The sequence below is a fragment of the Lacerta agilis genome, chromosome 10 (assembly GCF_009819535.1).
Source record: "Lacerta agilis isolate rLacAgi1 chromosome 10, rLacAgi1.pri, whole genome shotgun sequence".
Taxonomy (NCBI): domain Eukaryota; kingdom Metazoa; phylum Chordata; class Lepidosauria; order Squamata; family Lacertidae; genus Lacerta; species Lacerta agilis.
This window is the reverse complement of record NC_046321.1, coordinates 64,297,517-64,310,791: the sequence shown is the minus strand read 5'-3', so window position 1 is coordinate 64,310,791 and position 13,275 is coordinate 64,297,517. Positions and strand designations below refer to the sequence as shown.

The window sequence follows — 13,275 nt, the reverse complement described above, 5'->3', positions numbered from 1 at the left end:
TAGAATCACTACTTAGTTTTATATGGAAGCCTTAAAAAAAGAACGAAAGGCTTGACTAGTCTACATTTTCTTGTAAACTCCTATTGGTAGCCAGGGAAAAAAAGCATCAATACAAAACTGATACATTAAAAACAACCATAACTGCATTTCTTTGAACTTAAGAGGTATGTGCATGAGTTAATCCCTTGTGTTATGAAAAAACACATGCGTTAACTCATGTATTTATCTCTGAGTTCAAAGAACTCCTAAAGGACATGCTAAGACTTGCTAAAGGTCACAGAGACCTTCAGTTAAAGTAGAATTTGAACCCAGGCCTTCCTGGGCCAACTGTGGTATATCCACTTCAGCTTTAATACCTGTCAGGAGCCAAAAATAAGGCCAGGCCAAGTATCTTAAAGGGCAATTAGAAAAAGAAAATTAGAAAGTGCTACCTCTCCGAAGATTGATAACAAGGTGGACACTTGAGGTTCCCGAAAAAGCACCAAACTTTCCAAGCGAAGTAAAGTCGCTTCTGGATATTCTGGATGTTTGAAAACAGGCATTTTAACTTCTGTCTCTGTGTCTTGCAACTTCCAGGATTGCGAGGAGGGCAGGTCTGTTAAGCGAAACACGAAGTGACAAACTGATTCTCTCATTATAGTATACTGTTTCAGCAGCAGCAGCAGCAGCAATAATAATAATAATAACTGAAGTAAAATACTAGATTCAGGTAGGTAGGTAGCTGTGTTGCTCTGTCAGAGTCGAAATAAATTAAAAAATTGTCCAGTAGCACACAAAAGCTTATACCCAGAACAAAGTTAGTTGGTCTCTAAGGTGCTACTGGACAATTTTTTAATTTATTTTGAAGTAAATACTGCAGCCCAATCAATCGTCCACCTGAAGCTCAAGATGACAGCAGTCTCTGGGCCATAGTAAAAAATAAAAAAATAAATGTGAGATTATCCCCACTAATTTGTAGCCAGGTATTTATGGCATAGATATAGATTTAACGATCAGGCCATCTGTAAAGAAGCAGCTAACACTTGCAAGCCGCTCCTAACGTGCACTAAATATCAACCACAGCGGTAATAAGCAGCACACCTGCCAAGCTGCATTTTGTTTCAGGAATCGCAAGAAAGCGAGTCTGAAGTAAGGACTCCCAAGTAGTAAGCCCTGTTGTTACGCTTCTGTGGAAGTAAGAGCCAGGTAGGTCCCTTGGAGCCGGACCCAGGAGCCCAAATATTTACCAACCTCGGCCTCGGTTACCTGAACTCTCCCCTCAACCGCCAAAAAAACACCTTCCCGGCTCCGACTACGCGCGGACCCGCTGAGCATGCGCGGCGAAGCGACACGCGCCTCCTACCATCGCTAAGGCGCAGGCGCAACGTGCGTATGTTTGGGGTTTTTTTGTTATAAAATGTACATGCGCAGTATCAGCCGGTGAAGTCCTCAGAGGGCACTTTCCGGTGCCCTTACTTTGGACAGGTGCTTTTCCTACCCGCGGGCTGCAGGGGGAGCGCGAGAGAGGAAGGGAAACCGAAACGAAAGCGACGACTGGAAGCAAAGCGGGAGGGAGCGCGCAATGCCTGTGGGTATAAATAAAAGCAATCGGAGAAGGGGTGGGCAGCAAAATCGGCCTGGTGCTCCCACCCCACCGTCTCCAGTCCCAGCTGCGGAGAAGCCTCGCTACGGAGGGGACGCGCTAGACCCACAACAGTGTGTGGCTAACCTATATTTAAGACCGGCTTTTTGAGGCACTTGACATAAATTGCCATTTTACTGTTCACGGTGCATTTGCACAACCGGACGCCTTCATCTGCCCCAGATGCAACAAAACATGCCCTTCTCGTATTGTTCTCTACAGCCACGGCAATAGCTGTAACTCTACTCCAACGGCTTGACTTCACCCTCAAAGGGGGCACTCCATCGTCTCCGGAGACGGATGGATGCCAACCAACATTACTGCTCATTCAACCCCCCAGGTGGGTTTAAATAGATGCCCTTGTTTATTAGCTCTGCTGCTGGAAATGAGACACAGCTCGATGCTTTTCCTGTGCGCACTCGGTTCTGAACAGCTTTACTCCCAAGTAATAAGTGGGTTTATGAATGCAACTTAACCCTGGAACTGTAAGGGAACAAGAACATCGAACTCAGCAACTGAGTTTGTATACTCCAGTTTATAGATATTCTCCCCAGGGACATCTGCATCTGTTTTATTTGCAACACTTGTCTGCCAAGCAGTATGAACAGGAATAATCTAGTGGATCGTCTTGTGAAGTATTCCCTAAGCATCATCATAAGCATCATAAGGCTGCTTTTCAAAGCATCACACGGCTATTTTCGTATCAAATAGAAACAGCCCCCCCCCCAAGCTGATAACCTTCGTACAGTGCTATTAAGAAACTCTGTAAGCCAATATTTTCAGTTCTGCCTTATTGAGGCTTAAAGCCATTTCCTTCACCCACAGGAATTCCGCAGGTCTCTGTTCCACACAGGAAGATGCCTTCTTTAAAGTCAGCCCATTGGTCTGCTTAGCTCAGTATGGTGGACCTTCAATGGCAGCAGCTTTCCAGGGTTTCAAAAAGCTGTCTTCCCCAGCCCTAAACGGAGAACACCAGAGATGGCTCCTGTGACCTTTTGCAAGGAAAGCATGCGCTCTGCTGCCAAGCTGCAATCTTCCCCCCAAGCTTCATACTGTCCAGTAAACATGTACCGGTATATCCAGGATATAGGCCTGTTTTGCAGCCTACAAGCAGTCTGCTGTTGGGAAAAGGATGCAGCGGACCAGGGTAAAGACACCTCTAAACACAAGAATAATAAAGCTCACCGGCTCCATTCCAGCTCTAATCATGCTAAAAGGTGTTCTTTGGGACGGGTAGCACAAGAGCGTGGCTAGAAGTGCATATTTGTAATGTGGATGTGTGGTGCTGTGGGTTGGGGAGAGACCCATGCTGAGCTCTCTATATGTTCTGAAATCTGAAAAAGGCACTACAGCAGGAGTCTGAACTTGCCTCATTTCTAACCTGCTAATTTGCACTCCCCACACAACTTGCAGCCAGAGCAACAAGAGCTGGTTCTCAATAAATCTTTTGCTACGCTTGAAAGGAGGAGGCAAAATGTTTTTAGGCATCATTGAATTCCTCATGCTCTAGTGCATGGACCTCTGCAAGGAGCCTGGGTTGCCTGTCTCAAATAATATATATATTCTAATATATGTTCATGTGATAAAGCAAGTAAGATATTCAGTTAACTCCTGTTTCATATAATGGATGGAATAAAGGCCACTTAGAATTCAGCAATGGTATTTCCTACTCTCCATGATGGAATCTAACACACAAGATGGAAAACAATTGCTGTCAGTAGAGCATTCTGGAACAAATTTCTCTCTGGCTCCACCCTTTGGAGATCTGAAAGCATCTCATTGGTCCACATGACATTGCCTCTTCCTTGCCTTTCTCCATTGATGATACCTTTCTATGGCTGGAAAGAGTGAAGTACACACCAATATATTATTTCCCTCAGTGATATCCCAAACCAGGGCTGAAGTGATAGGGGAACCTGCTGAAAATTGTTCTAGTATATTCTGTTGATAGGATTTGTTTTTTTCTTTTGCCAGAATTGATTGACTGATTGTACTTTCCATTCAAGTGACTCCCAAAGCAGCTTGTGGACAATAAACAGCAACAGTAACACAATAAAACATCCTAGTTATAGCCCAAGTTATATAATTAACATAACTTCGATAAAACAATTACAAATAATTAAAACATATAAACAGTAACAAAAAGCTAACAAGTAAATTAGACATTTGCTTTCTCTCTTTCACACACACACGCTCAACAATAATTTGCTAAAGTAGTCAGCCAGCATAGAAGAGGACCCTCATCCAACAGAAGTAGGCCTACCTACAAACAGAATTGTAGTATATTTAGCACCCGGCTTCCAACACACCATTTACATAGAGTCTCCTGCTGCACCACAGTCAAGCTCTCACTAAAAGATTGGAATCAGCTCCACAAACCCTTCCTTGAGACTCTATGCTCTTGTGGAAGAGGACCATCACGCAGGGGCGTAGCTAGGTAAATTGGTACCCGGGGGCAAAACATTTTTGTCAAACCCCCCCCCCCAAGGCATGGGAAGGTCAGGTGGTACCCGGTGCGGAAAATTTCTTGTCAACCCCCCTATTGACCCCCCCCAATGGTTTTACGTTATTTCATATTTTCTTACAAAGGAATAATAACAATAAACTTTTATTTATATCCCGCCCTCCCCGGACAAAGTCGGGCTCAGGGTGGCTAACACCAGATACATATCATTGGTATAAAAATCAAACAATAATCAAATTACCTCCTAAAAACATCTCAAAGTGTAATTAGATGGCTTTCCACAGGGTTAGGGTTGGGAACAGTAAGTGTTCTCTGAACTGAAATTTCAGCCTTCATGACATAGGAAAACAGCCAAGTGAACAGCTGTTTTGGTGGAGGAGGGTCAAGATATTAACCAATATGCATGAAATTTCATATATAGCTATATAATCCCTAGTGTAGTAAGATAAGACCTTCGGAGAAGGCATTTTCAAAAAAAAATTCAAAAATAAAAATAAAAAAATATTTCTTGCTTATTTGTCACCCCCTCCATTATGGAAACCGGGGCGGACCACCCCCCTCGCCCCCCCTTACTACGCCCCTGCCATCACGTCACGCACAGCCGTAGCACAAAACAACAAAGATGGTGGTTTGGGTTGGAGAGAGAAGGAAATACCATTGAGGAAATCTAAGGGGCCCATAATCCCAGCGTGTGAGGGAGAGCTTAACAGTTTCTGGGCCGTGTCCTTCAAGAGAAACTTGAAGCATTTATTCTGCTCTCTCCTTAGGCCTCTTCACTATGAGTTCATTCAAATAATTTGATTGGTGTTTTTGTTTACTCGAGGCAGGGAACTTGCTTTGATCTTCTAAATAACATTTGGGGGGGGGATTGTGCTCCCTTTTCATATGTGATGATCTGACAAAAAAAATTAAGCAATTTCAAAATGATTTCTTCTTCTTCATCATCCTTGCAGCAATTTGTTGTTCAGACCCAGTCTGTCTTTCATGTAAACATCCATCCCATTTCTGCAAGTTTCTACTAAGGCATGAAGGACAGCTCCCTCTGTAATTGCTGTCAATAAAACAGCTTTGAATGATGTACTTCATCTTGAGGCAGAAAAAAACAAACAAAACATTTCCTAACTGCAGAAAGAAGACAGAAAGACACTGTTTGTTGCAGTTGCACACAAAGACTCAATGTGGGCTTCACTTCTCAATCTATAAAACTTTTAAAAGCAGCTAAATTTTACCCTGGGCTGATAAATTGCTTACTGAGACTGACAGAAAAATCCTATCTGCTACTCAGCTTGATCTCTTCCCTCATTCTATTTTCTATAGGCTTGCAAGCTGTCTCAGTCTTAGGTTTATATGTCAGCAAAAATAAACCTGGCATATTAACAAAGGAGGGAGAGAAATCGAGGACAGAGAGGTGAGATGGGGGGGGGGGGGTTGGTTCTCCACCCAACAAAATCCTTGCAAGTTATTGATTAGCTGTTTACAAAAGACAAAAACAAGAATCCTCCATTAACAAAGCTAATACTTGACATAGCTGATTATGAAAAAATGATCATAGCATACCCTTCCAATATTTCACAAATGAAAACAAATTCGCTAGTACCATCCCACTCTTTCACCAAGAATCATTCCTCACTGCAATTTCACATTGCAAATTGCAAAACTTCCTTTATTCTACAATAGCATGTCCCCCTCTGTTGATTAAAAAGCCAAGGTGTTTTTTTCAGGGAGGATAAAGACAGACTTACATTTTTTCTAATTGTCCATAAACAATGGTTCAACATAGGTCTCAGGGGCTGCAATGTGTAAAATGGTTAAGCTTTGCACTAAACAAGGCCTTAATACAGGAGTAGAAAACTGTTGGCCCATAGGTGGGATCCAGCCCACCAGCCTCCTTAGCAGCAGTGTTAATGGGACCATGATAGTGCCATCTTCTGGAATCACTGCAGTGTAGTTGAAGGGGAAGGTGGGTGGCGCATTGGTGGAGCATTGCAATCACTGGAGCCTGATTTCCTCCAGTGCTTGCAACGCTCTGCCCAATTCCTCCATCAGTTATACTTTGAAGTGGTGGTACTGAGTGGCTTCCTTTGTCCTTCACTGCTGGGAAAGGTCAGGTGCTTGGGAGGCCAGCCACCAGCCACCCCTCAAGGCACCTGCAGCGCCTTAAAGCTGTGTTTTCAGTGGCTTCCTCCCCCAACCCCATTCAGGGGCAATAAACCACACAGAGTAAGTGAAGTTAACTCTTTATTAGAAGAAACAAGGTCTGCTTAGGGGAGCACAGCAACTCTTCTTCAGTAGGTCTTGTCCCTATAAGGCAGTTGTGAAAGCTGCGCCTTCCCACAGCTGCCTAAGTCTCCTCCTCTCCCAAGCAATCTGAGATTGCGCCATTGTGCATGACTTTGCTCCTCTCGCTTCATACCTCTCCTGGTCCTGGGAGATCAGCAGGGAGGGGAGCTTGTTGCAGCAAGAGTGGGGACACCCTGGTTTCTTCACCAGCCGGACTCATCTCTGCTTCTTGGCCTCCATCATCCCATTTACTGCTTCTGGACTCCTCTCTGCCTCAGATTCTCCCTTTTCACTAAGCCCTGTTACCTTTTCAGGTTCCGACACCTCCCCCCCCATTCTTTTCCTTCTTCTCCCTCTGACCACTCATCGTTGTTCCACCACCAATCCCCGGTCTCTAAGCCTTCTTCCATTGGTGGTTCCCCATCTGCTGCCTCCCGCCGCTCCTCTGTGTCCAGCCAATCCATGACTTCCCCCTTCACCTATTCTATTGGGAAGGCCAGCTGTGTCGGGATCCTCTGCCTCAACGGTACTTGGATCACCAAGAAGTCTTGGTTCCCAAGAGTGCAGCCCCTTCTTCGCGGTTGCACGACTGTCTCACGATCAGCTGAGAAGGAGGAGGAGTGCAGTGAGGGGAGTTTTAGAAGACCCCGTACGGTGAACTCTTTCCTCCATCCAGCTGATTGGGAATCAAGTGAGCAGCTTTGTGTGTTTCGTGCAATATGCCCACTTTCAGCACACCCATTCTTGTTTTGTCCCTGCGCACCACTAGCCTGTGACCCCCTGGGGGGCTGGCAAAAAGAAGGCTGCTTCAGCATACCCCCTACTGCAGCCTTGTATGGACCGCTCTATGCAATCAGGAATGCCTCTCAGGTGAGTGAGCAGGTAGACAGAACTTTCCATTCCTTACAGGCCTTCTGTCAGGGAACTGTCCCCGGCACAGCGCAAGGTGGAGTGCAGACATGAACTTTTTAGCTCTGCACTGTACATAGTATGCACAATGAAACTACTAAAGGAAAACTCGGAGTTTTGCCTGCTTACTCATGAGCAACTAACCGCGGACCTTACACCTTCTTTGTTTCCATGCTGGTTGTAGAGGACGGGAAGCTCATTCCTTTGTTCTCTTTGTAGGCTAGTAACTTTTGGCGGGCTTATTTACAACGCGGCACTACTAACTTGGTGCATCCCTGTCATCGTCATCGCTACCAGAAATTAATTCAGTTAGGAAAGGAGGGTGGTCTAAACTCTGAAGAATGGCAAGTCAAGCACCTGGCACTAATAAGATTTGAACATGGCGGTCCCCAAAAACAAAAACAAAGAAAATGGATATGGGAAATAGTGAATCGGGAACCTGGTAAATGATGGCAGCTGGATCTGAATTCAGGTTTTGAGGACTAAGGCAGTCTTCTGATCTTTCAGCATGGTTTGAGCTGTCAATTATATATTGTATTTAGGATTAACTTACCCTGAAACATGTAAGAGAAAATTGTGTTTTGTTTTGTGTGAATATAGCTGTGGGGAAAGAAATGTAATGTATTTCAGTGGCTCCTCACTGCATTTTTTTTTAAAAAAAGTCCAGTGTCTTGAACTGAATACTGAAATCTGCTCTTTCTCTGCTCATAATTTACTGGTACCATGGAGCACTGACAACAGCATTACTTTATGAAGTGACAGCTTCACTGCAACTTTTGTACAGTTTCCCTGTTTGCACAAGGATTTTAACAGCACACATTCCTTTATTACATTTATATATCATCCTGTGATCCAAGTGTCTCTGCAGCAGTTTCACAGTAAAATATAGTTACAATCTCATATCACCACAACACAGAGAGCAATTATCACTAATAGAAAGTAGCAAACATGGATGTGAACAATAAAACACATTTCTTCATATGTTATTTCCCCCAATCCGGTAGGGAAATTAAGGGCCAAATGATACATGATATTAGTCACATGTTTAAGCAATTGTGCTCAACCTTCATTGTGCTTAGCTTTCACTTTTGAGAAAAAGCAGTTCTGATGTGGAATGCGATCCCAATCCAGACTCTATGCTGATTTTCTGTTGAAAATCAAGCCCTCCTGGTTGAATTAGTCTTGTTCTTCTTTGGCTCCCAGCTCTGAAGTGCTGCCCTGGTCTGCTGGACCCCTTTGGAATCCCAACCAATATTCTGGTTGCACACAGAAGGGGTAGAAAATGGGTAGGAATAGGCAGGAAAGCTTCTCAGTTTTCACTAATATTCTTGCCGAGAAACCCCTGATGAGCTACTGAGGTTCCCTGCAACACAATTGGGCAAAATCACTGTTCTAAACAATTGGGGGGGGGGTTTGACAGAAAATACTAGCTGTTAAAAAGTGATACACACACAAACACCCCTGCCAGCTGCCATTTCTTTTCCAGTACATCTTTGATGGCTTCAAATGGCTTCACAGTTTTATAGTAAGGACTGACCTTGCTCACTTTTCCTCTCCACTGTCTTTGTAAGACCAAGTCCAGATTCCATCATAATACTCGCCCGGCCTGCTTTCATTGCCTTTTTATCTTAAGCTTAGGCTTCCCTCATGTATCCTGACAACTGCCGAGACAATTTTCCTTCTTTTCTTCCTCTCTCAACTTAATATTCTACCCATTTCCCCCTACTGCTCATAGTGAAATTTGTTGCCAACAATTGATGTTCAAGAACGTAGCTGTTGTCTTTGGAGCAGATTTATCACTGGGCTGAATTCATTTTTTTGAGACCATAGAAGTGCTTCGGAAAATTATGATGATTCGTTTTGTCATTCACAGCCCTAGTTCACATGAAGCTTCCAGTGCTAGCTAGCAGGGCTGGCCCAAGACATTTTGGCACCTGAGACAAACCACAAAATGGTGTCCCCAACCTACTGAGAGGAATAAAAATAAGTGAACAATAATAAGTGAACAATAATATGTCAGAATATCTGCGGGTCACCAGTTTTTCTTCTGTGAAATGGGTTGAGCCTGCTGGAGGTTCTTAGATTTCCAACTTTGCCCCAGGCCCAAAAAGGTTAGGAAGCCCTATCTTAATGTATGGCCCTGTTGTTATGGAAGTGTATGCTTATGTTTTCCTAAAATACAATTTGAGGGAGTGTGCAGGTATGCAAAATAAATCCAAATACACCTCACCTAATTACTTTTGAAATAGAAAATGACAAATCAAAGCTGTGTTTAAGACTTTAAATAATTTTTGTATTATTTACCATATCCATTATTTACCATATCCATTCCCCAGAGAGAGTATTCCTTCTCTCCTATTGGGTCAATTGTTTTTCATGGTCTTAGATTAGCATTCCTTTGGAAATGTAAGTAATTCTGCCACAGATTATATATTTTAAAAATGTGTTAAACATGTCAGAACCCATAGCAAGGCAGGATAGCCAGCCGGCCAGCCGGCCTTTCCTAGTGTCTACTTAATAAACTGTGTTCTGTCAGCTCACCAACATTTCATACAAAAATACTTTGAGGTCACACAAAGGCTCCTTCAATAAATCCACCAGGCTCTGTTTGGGCTTCAACCAAGCACACCAGATTCCACCCTGGCCTTAAATCTGCCTCATCACATATTGCCTTGATTCCATCTGCCTTGCCCCGCCCTGACACCTAAACCTGCTCAAAGGTTCAATATTAAAAAAAAATCTAATGCCATCCATTTAAGCTTTCTTCCATAATGTTGTGCCTCTCCATGAACCGCAAACATGCATTGTTGATTTGATTCGAATTAAGAAGAATTAAGATTGCCGGAAGAAAGATAAACAACCTCAGATATGCTGATGACACAACCTTGATGGCAGAAAGTGAGGAGGAATTAAAGAACCTTTTAATGAGGGTGAAAGAGGAGAGTGCAAAATATGGTCTGAAGCTCAACATGAAAAAAACTAAGATCATGGCCACTGGTCCCACCACATTTTCTAGAGAAGACTCCCTAGAAAAAACCCTGATGTTGGGAAAGATGGTGGGCACAAGGAGAAGGGGACGACAGAGGATGAGATGGTTGGACAGTGTTCTCGAAGTGACTAGCATGAATTTGGCCAAACTGCGGGAGGCAGTAGAGGATAGGCATGCCTGGCGTGATCTGGTCCATGGGGTCACGGGGAGTCGGACACAACTGAACGACTGAACAAGAAGAAGATCCTGTTTATCTTAGGGAAGTTCCATTTTGATTTGAGATTGTTGGACTGTGCAGCATATGAAGGGTGAATTCCATTTTGCTGGTTTTCATTAGGAATGTGTAGGTAGCTTCTGCTCCTACCATACATCCGACTGCCTCAGAATATGCCATTAGGTGCCAATAATACACCACTGGAGACTATTCTTCATCTGCACCTTTGGTGGTGTGTTACTGTCACTGAACAGCAGGCACTGATGTCAGGTACTGACAATGTGGGTTTGATGTAAGTGCCAATGCATAGGAGGGGTGGAATTTGCTATCGCGGATGTAATGGAAAAGAGCACATCAAGTGTGACAGCTGGATGTAAGGCAGTTGTACATAAGAAAACCCAAATTGGAGGTTTTCCTAAATTAGAACCCAGAGGCAAGCTCATTATGTATATCCTGTTAATCGGGGACACACACATACACAAGGAAGGTAATTTCTAGGGGAGCTGTGAGATGTGCTCTGACATGATAACAAGTTTTAAAATCTTTTTGTCTTTGCTGAGATTTCAGCTGAGCTATAGCGATACTCTGAAAGAGAGAACTCTGCGCCCAGTTAATAGAAAATAAGATAGAAAGCTGGTGCTCAATAATACCCAGCATTGTTCATAGTTGTTTAATATTTTATCGCTACCAAACTGAATGGAAACCTAATCCATAGGAAGGATTTCTTTCTTTCTTTTAGGAACAGAGCAAAAACTGCAATTTAGCTTTACAATGCGTGAGAAATTGCACTGCTCACAGATGCCCCAATCCATTTCCATTGGGTGGAATGGCTACATTAGGTCAGGTGTAAGAGAGGCTAGAGGCTAGATTGTGAGATGTACTATGGGAGGGAAAGACCCTTATTAATCCAGGCACACTTTGGCATCATTCCCATTCCTAGACTTAAATAAGCCAATTGCAAGCAGAAACCGATGGCAACTTTCCACCACACCATTCTTGCTCACCATCTGAACCCCTGAGACTCGTCCTAGTCTGCCTGCCGTCTCCTGAAAATATGTCAAATCCCTTCCCACCTCGTTCTTTAGAGCAGCACATCTGAAGGCCATGGAGAGAGAGCAGGGAAAGGCATACTATCCTAACTGAACTGCCAGCCTGGATCCCTACAAGTGTTTTGGACTGCTGCGCCCACCACCAGCCCAAGCTGTGTGATCCAGGTGTCCCATCATCCAGCCCTGCCAGCTTCCCCCAGCCACCACCTACAGAGTGCCACCAGCTGGACTTCCCAGAGACAGGAAGATGGCTGGCCCAGCATCCACGGATGTAGTGATCTGTCGGCGCTCTCACTCCCTGCCCATGTTGCTATGTGTATAGGGCTGTGGATATGGTGGAGGCCCTGCAGCTACATGCAGACTGGGGAGGCAGCTAAGAATTCTCCCTAATTTGAGACAGCTGGGCTGCCCAGACGACAAGACCACCCCAACCCCCAACCCTGGCCTCAATGATGTGGTCCAAATGAAAGCAATGCATTTGGAACTAACTTGGCTGCAGGAGTTGCCAGAAGGAGGCACACAATGCAACATCCGACTGTCTTAGGAATTTCACTCCAGATCTGTGTAGGGTTTACTCCTTAGCCTTTTCTTTTCCAGAAGATAAACCACAAGGTAGCGGAGGTTTGGGGTCAGAGCTTTCTTCCTCTGAGATGGGCAACCTCACTTCCCACCGCAGCAAGTGAAGAAACCACCTTTTTGACCATTGGACCCACTATTGGTCTTGTTCGCTCAGTCCACCAGAGCCTGTCTTTGCATGCAGAGGAAATCCCTAACTCACCAAGGGTTTGAGACCCATTGGCTACCCTCATCTGGTTTAACCGGCCAGTCAAAGCCGTTCCCAGGGTGTGGCTGCTGTCGCATGCTGACAGCTTCTAGGAGCCTCAGTTGAGAGCTGAGTGCAGGGTGGGGACCAAAGTTGGACAGACTACCCCAGAAGTAGGTACTACAGCTCCCCAGACCCTGCCCACACCCCATACAATCTAAGACTACTACTTCAATATCTTTATAAAATTAGAAGCTCCATGGACAACATACCTTCCTTCATTATCCAGTCCCTTCATGTTGTTTGTTGTTGTGAGGCACACTGCAAGCATCGCTCCCAAAAAAAGATCAAAGAGCAATCTGGTTACACCCATGTAACTTGCTTATGAATCAAGGCATTATGTCAAACAGCATAGTGGGTGAAAAGGAAATCTGTGACTGTGTCTGTAACTCAGTTAGACACCTGCATAATACCCAAACCATGTGTTAAAGCAACATTCCCAGTAGGGTGGAAGTTATTTTTTACGTCCCTGCTTTATGACAAAGAAAACACTGTTGTCAGAGATCAATGTTCCATCGCCATCTTGGGTTTTCTGCTGTGAGCACCTTGGCTCAAAGCATCAAAGTTTACCCTAAAAAGGAGGCAAAAGAGACTATTACTAGGTCGAGAGACTATTGCTAGGTGATATGACAGCTGCCTTCAAATATCTGAATGGCTTGAAAGGTGGTGGACTCTCCTTGATTTAAGCAGAGGCTTGATGCTAGCCTATCGGGGATACTGTAGTAGCAGATCTTCTGCATCAGCAGGAGATTGGAATAGATGGTCTTTGATGTTCCTTACAACTGCTATGAAATAAAAAATGCAGAAGTAGCAGAACATTCGGGTAGCTTGGACCAAGACCAGACACTTTTTGCTCAGATTCTCCTTTTAATCTGCCCTTCAGTTGAGAACTTGCATCTTAAATAAAATTAATTTAAAGCAACAAA

At 44.1% G+C, this 13,275-nt stretch overlaps 1 protein-coding gene across 1 annotated transcript in view; it reads right to left on the bottom strand.

The window, feature by feature from the left end:
• Positions 1-12,601, bottom strand: part of ORC5 (origin recognition complex subunit 5) — an 80,526-nt gene extending 67,925 nt beyond the window's left edge. Inside the window, 2 exon segments of the mRNA XM_033161707.1 lie at positions 432-595; positions 12,562-12,601. Coding sequence (XP_033017598.1) covers positions 432-595; positions 12,562-12,571 — 174 coding nt within the window. The 5' untranslated portion in view covers positions 12,572-12,601.
• Positions 12,602-13,275: the final 674 nt, after the last annotated feature.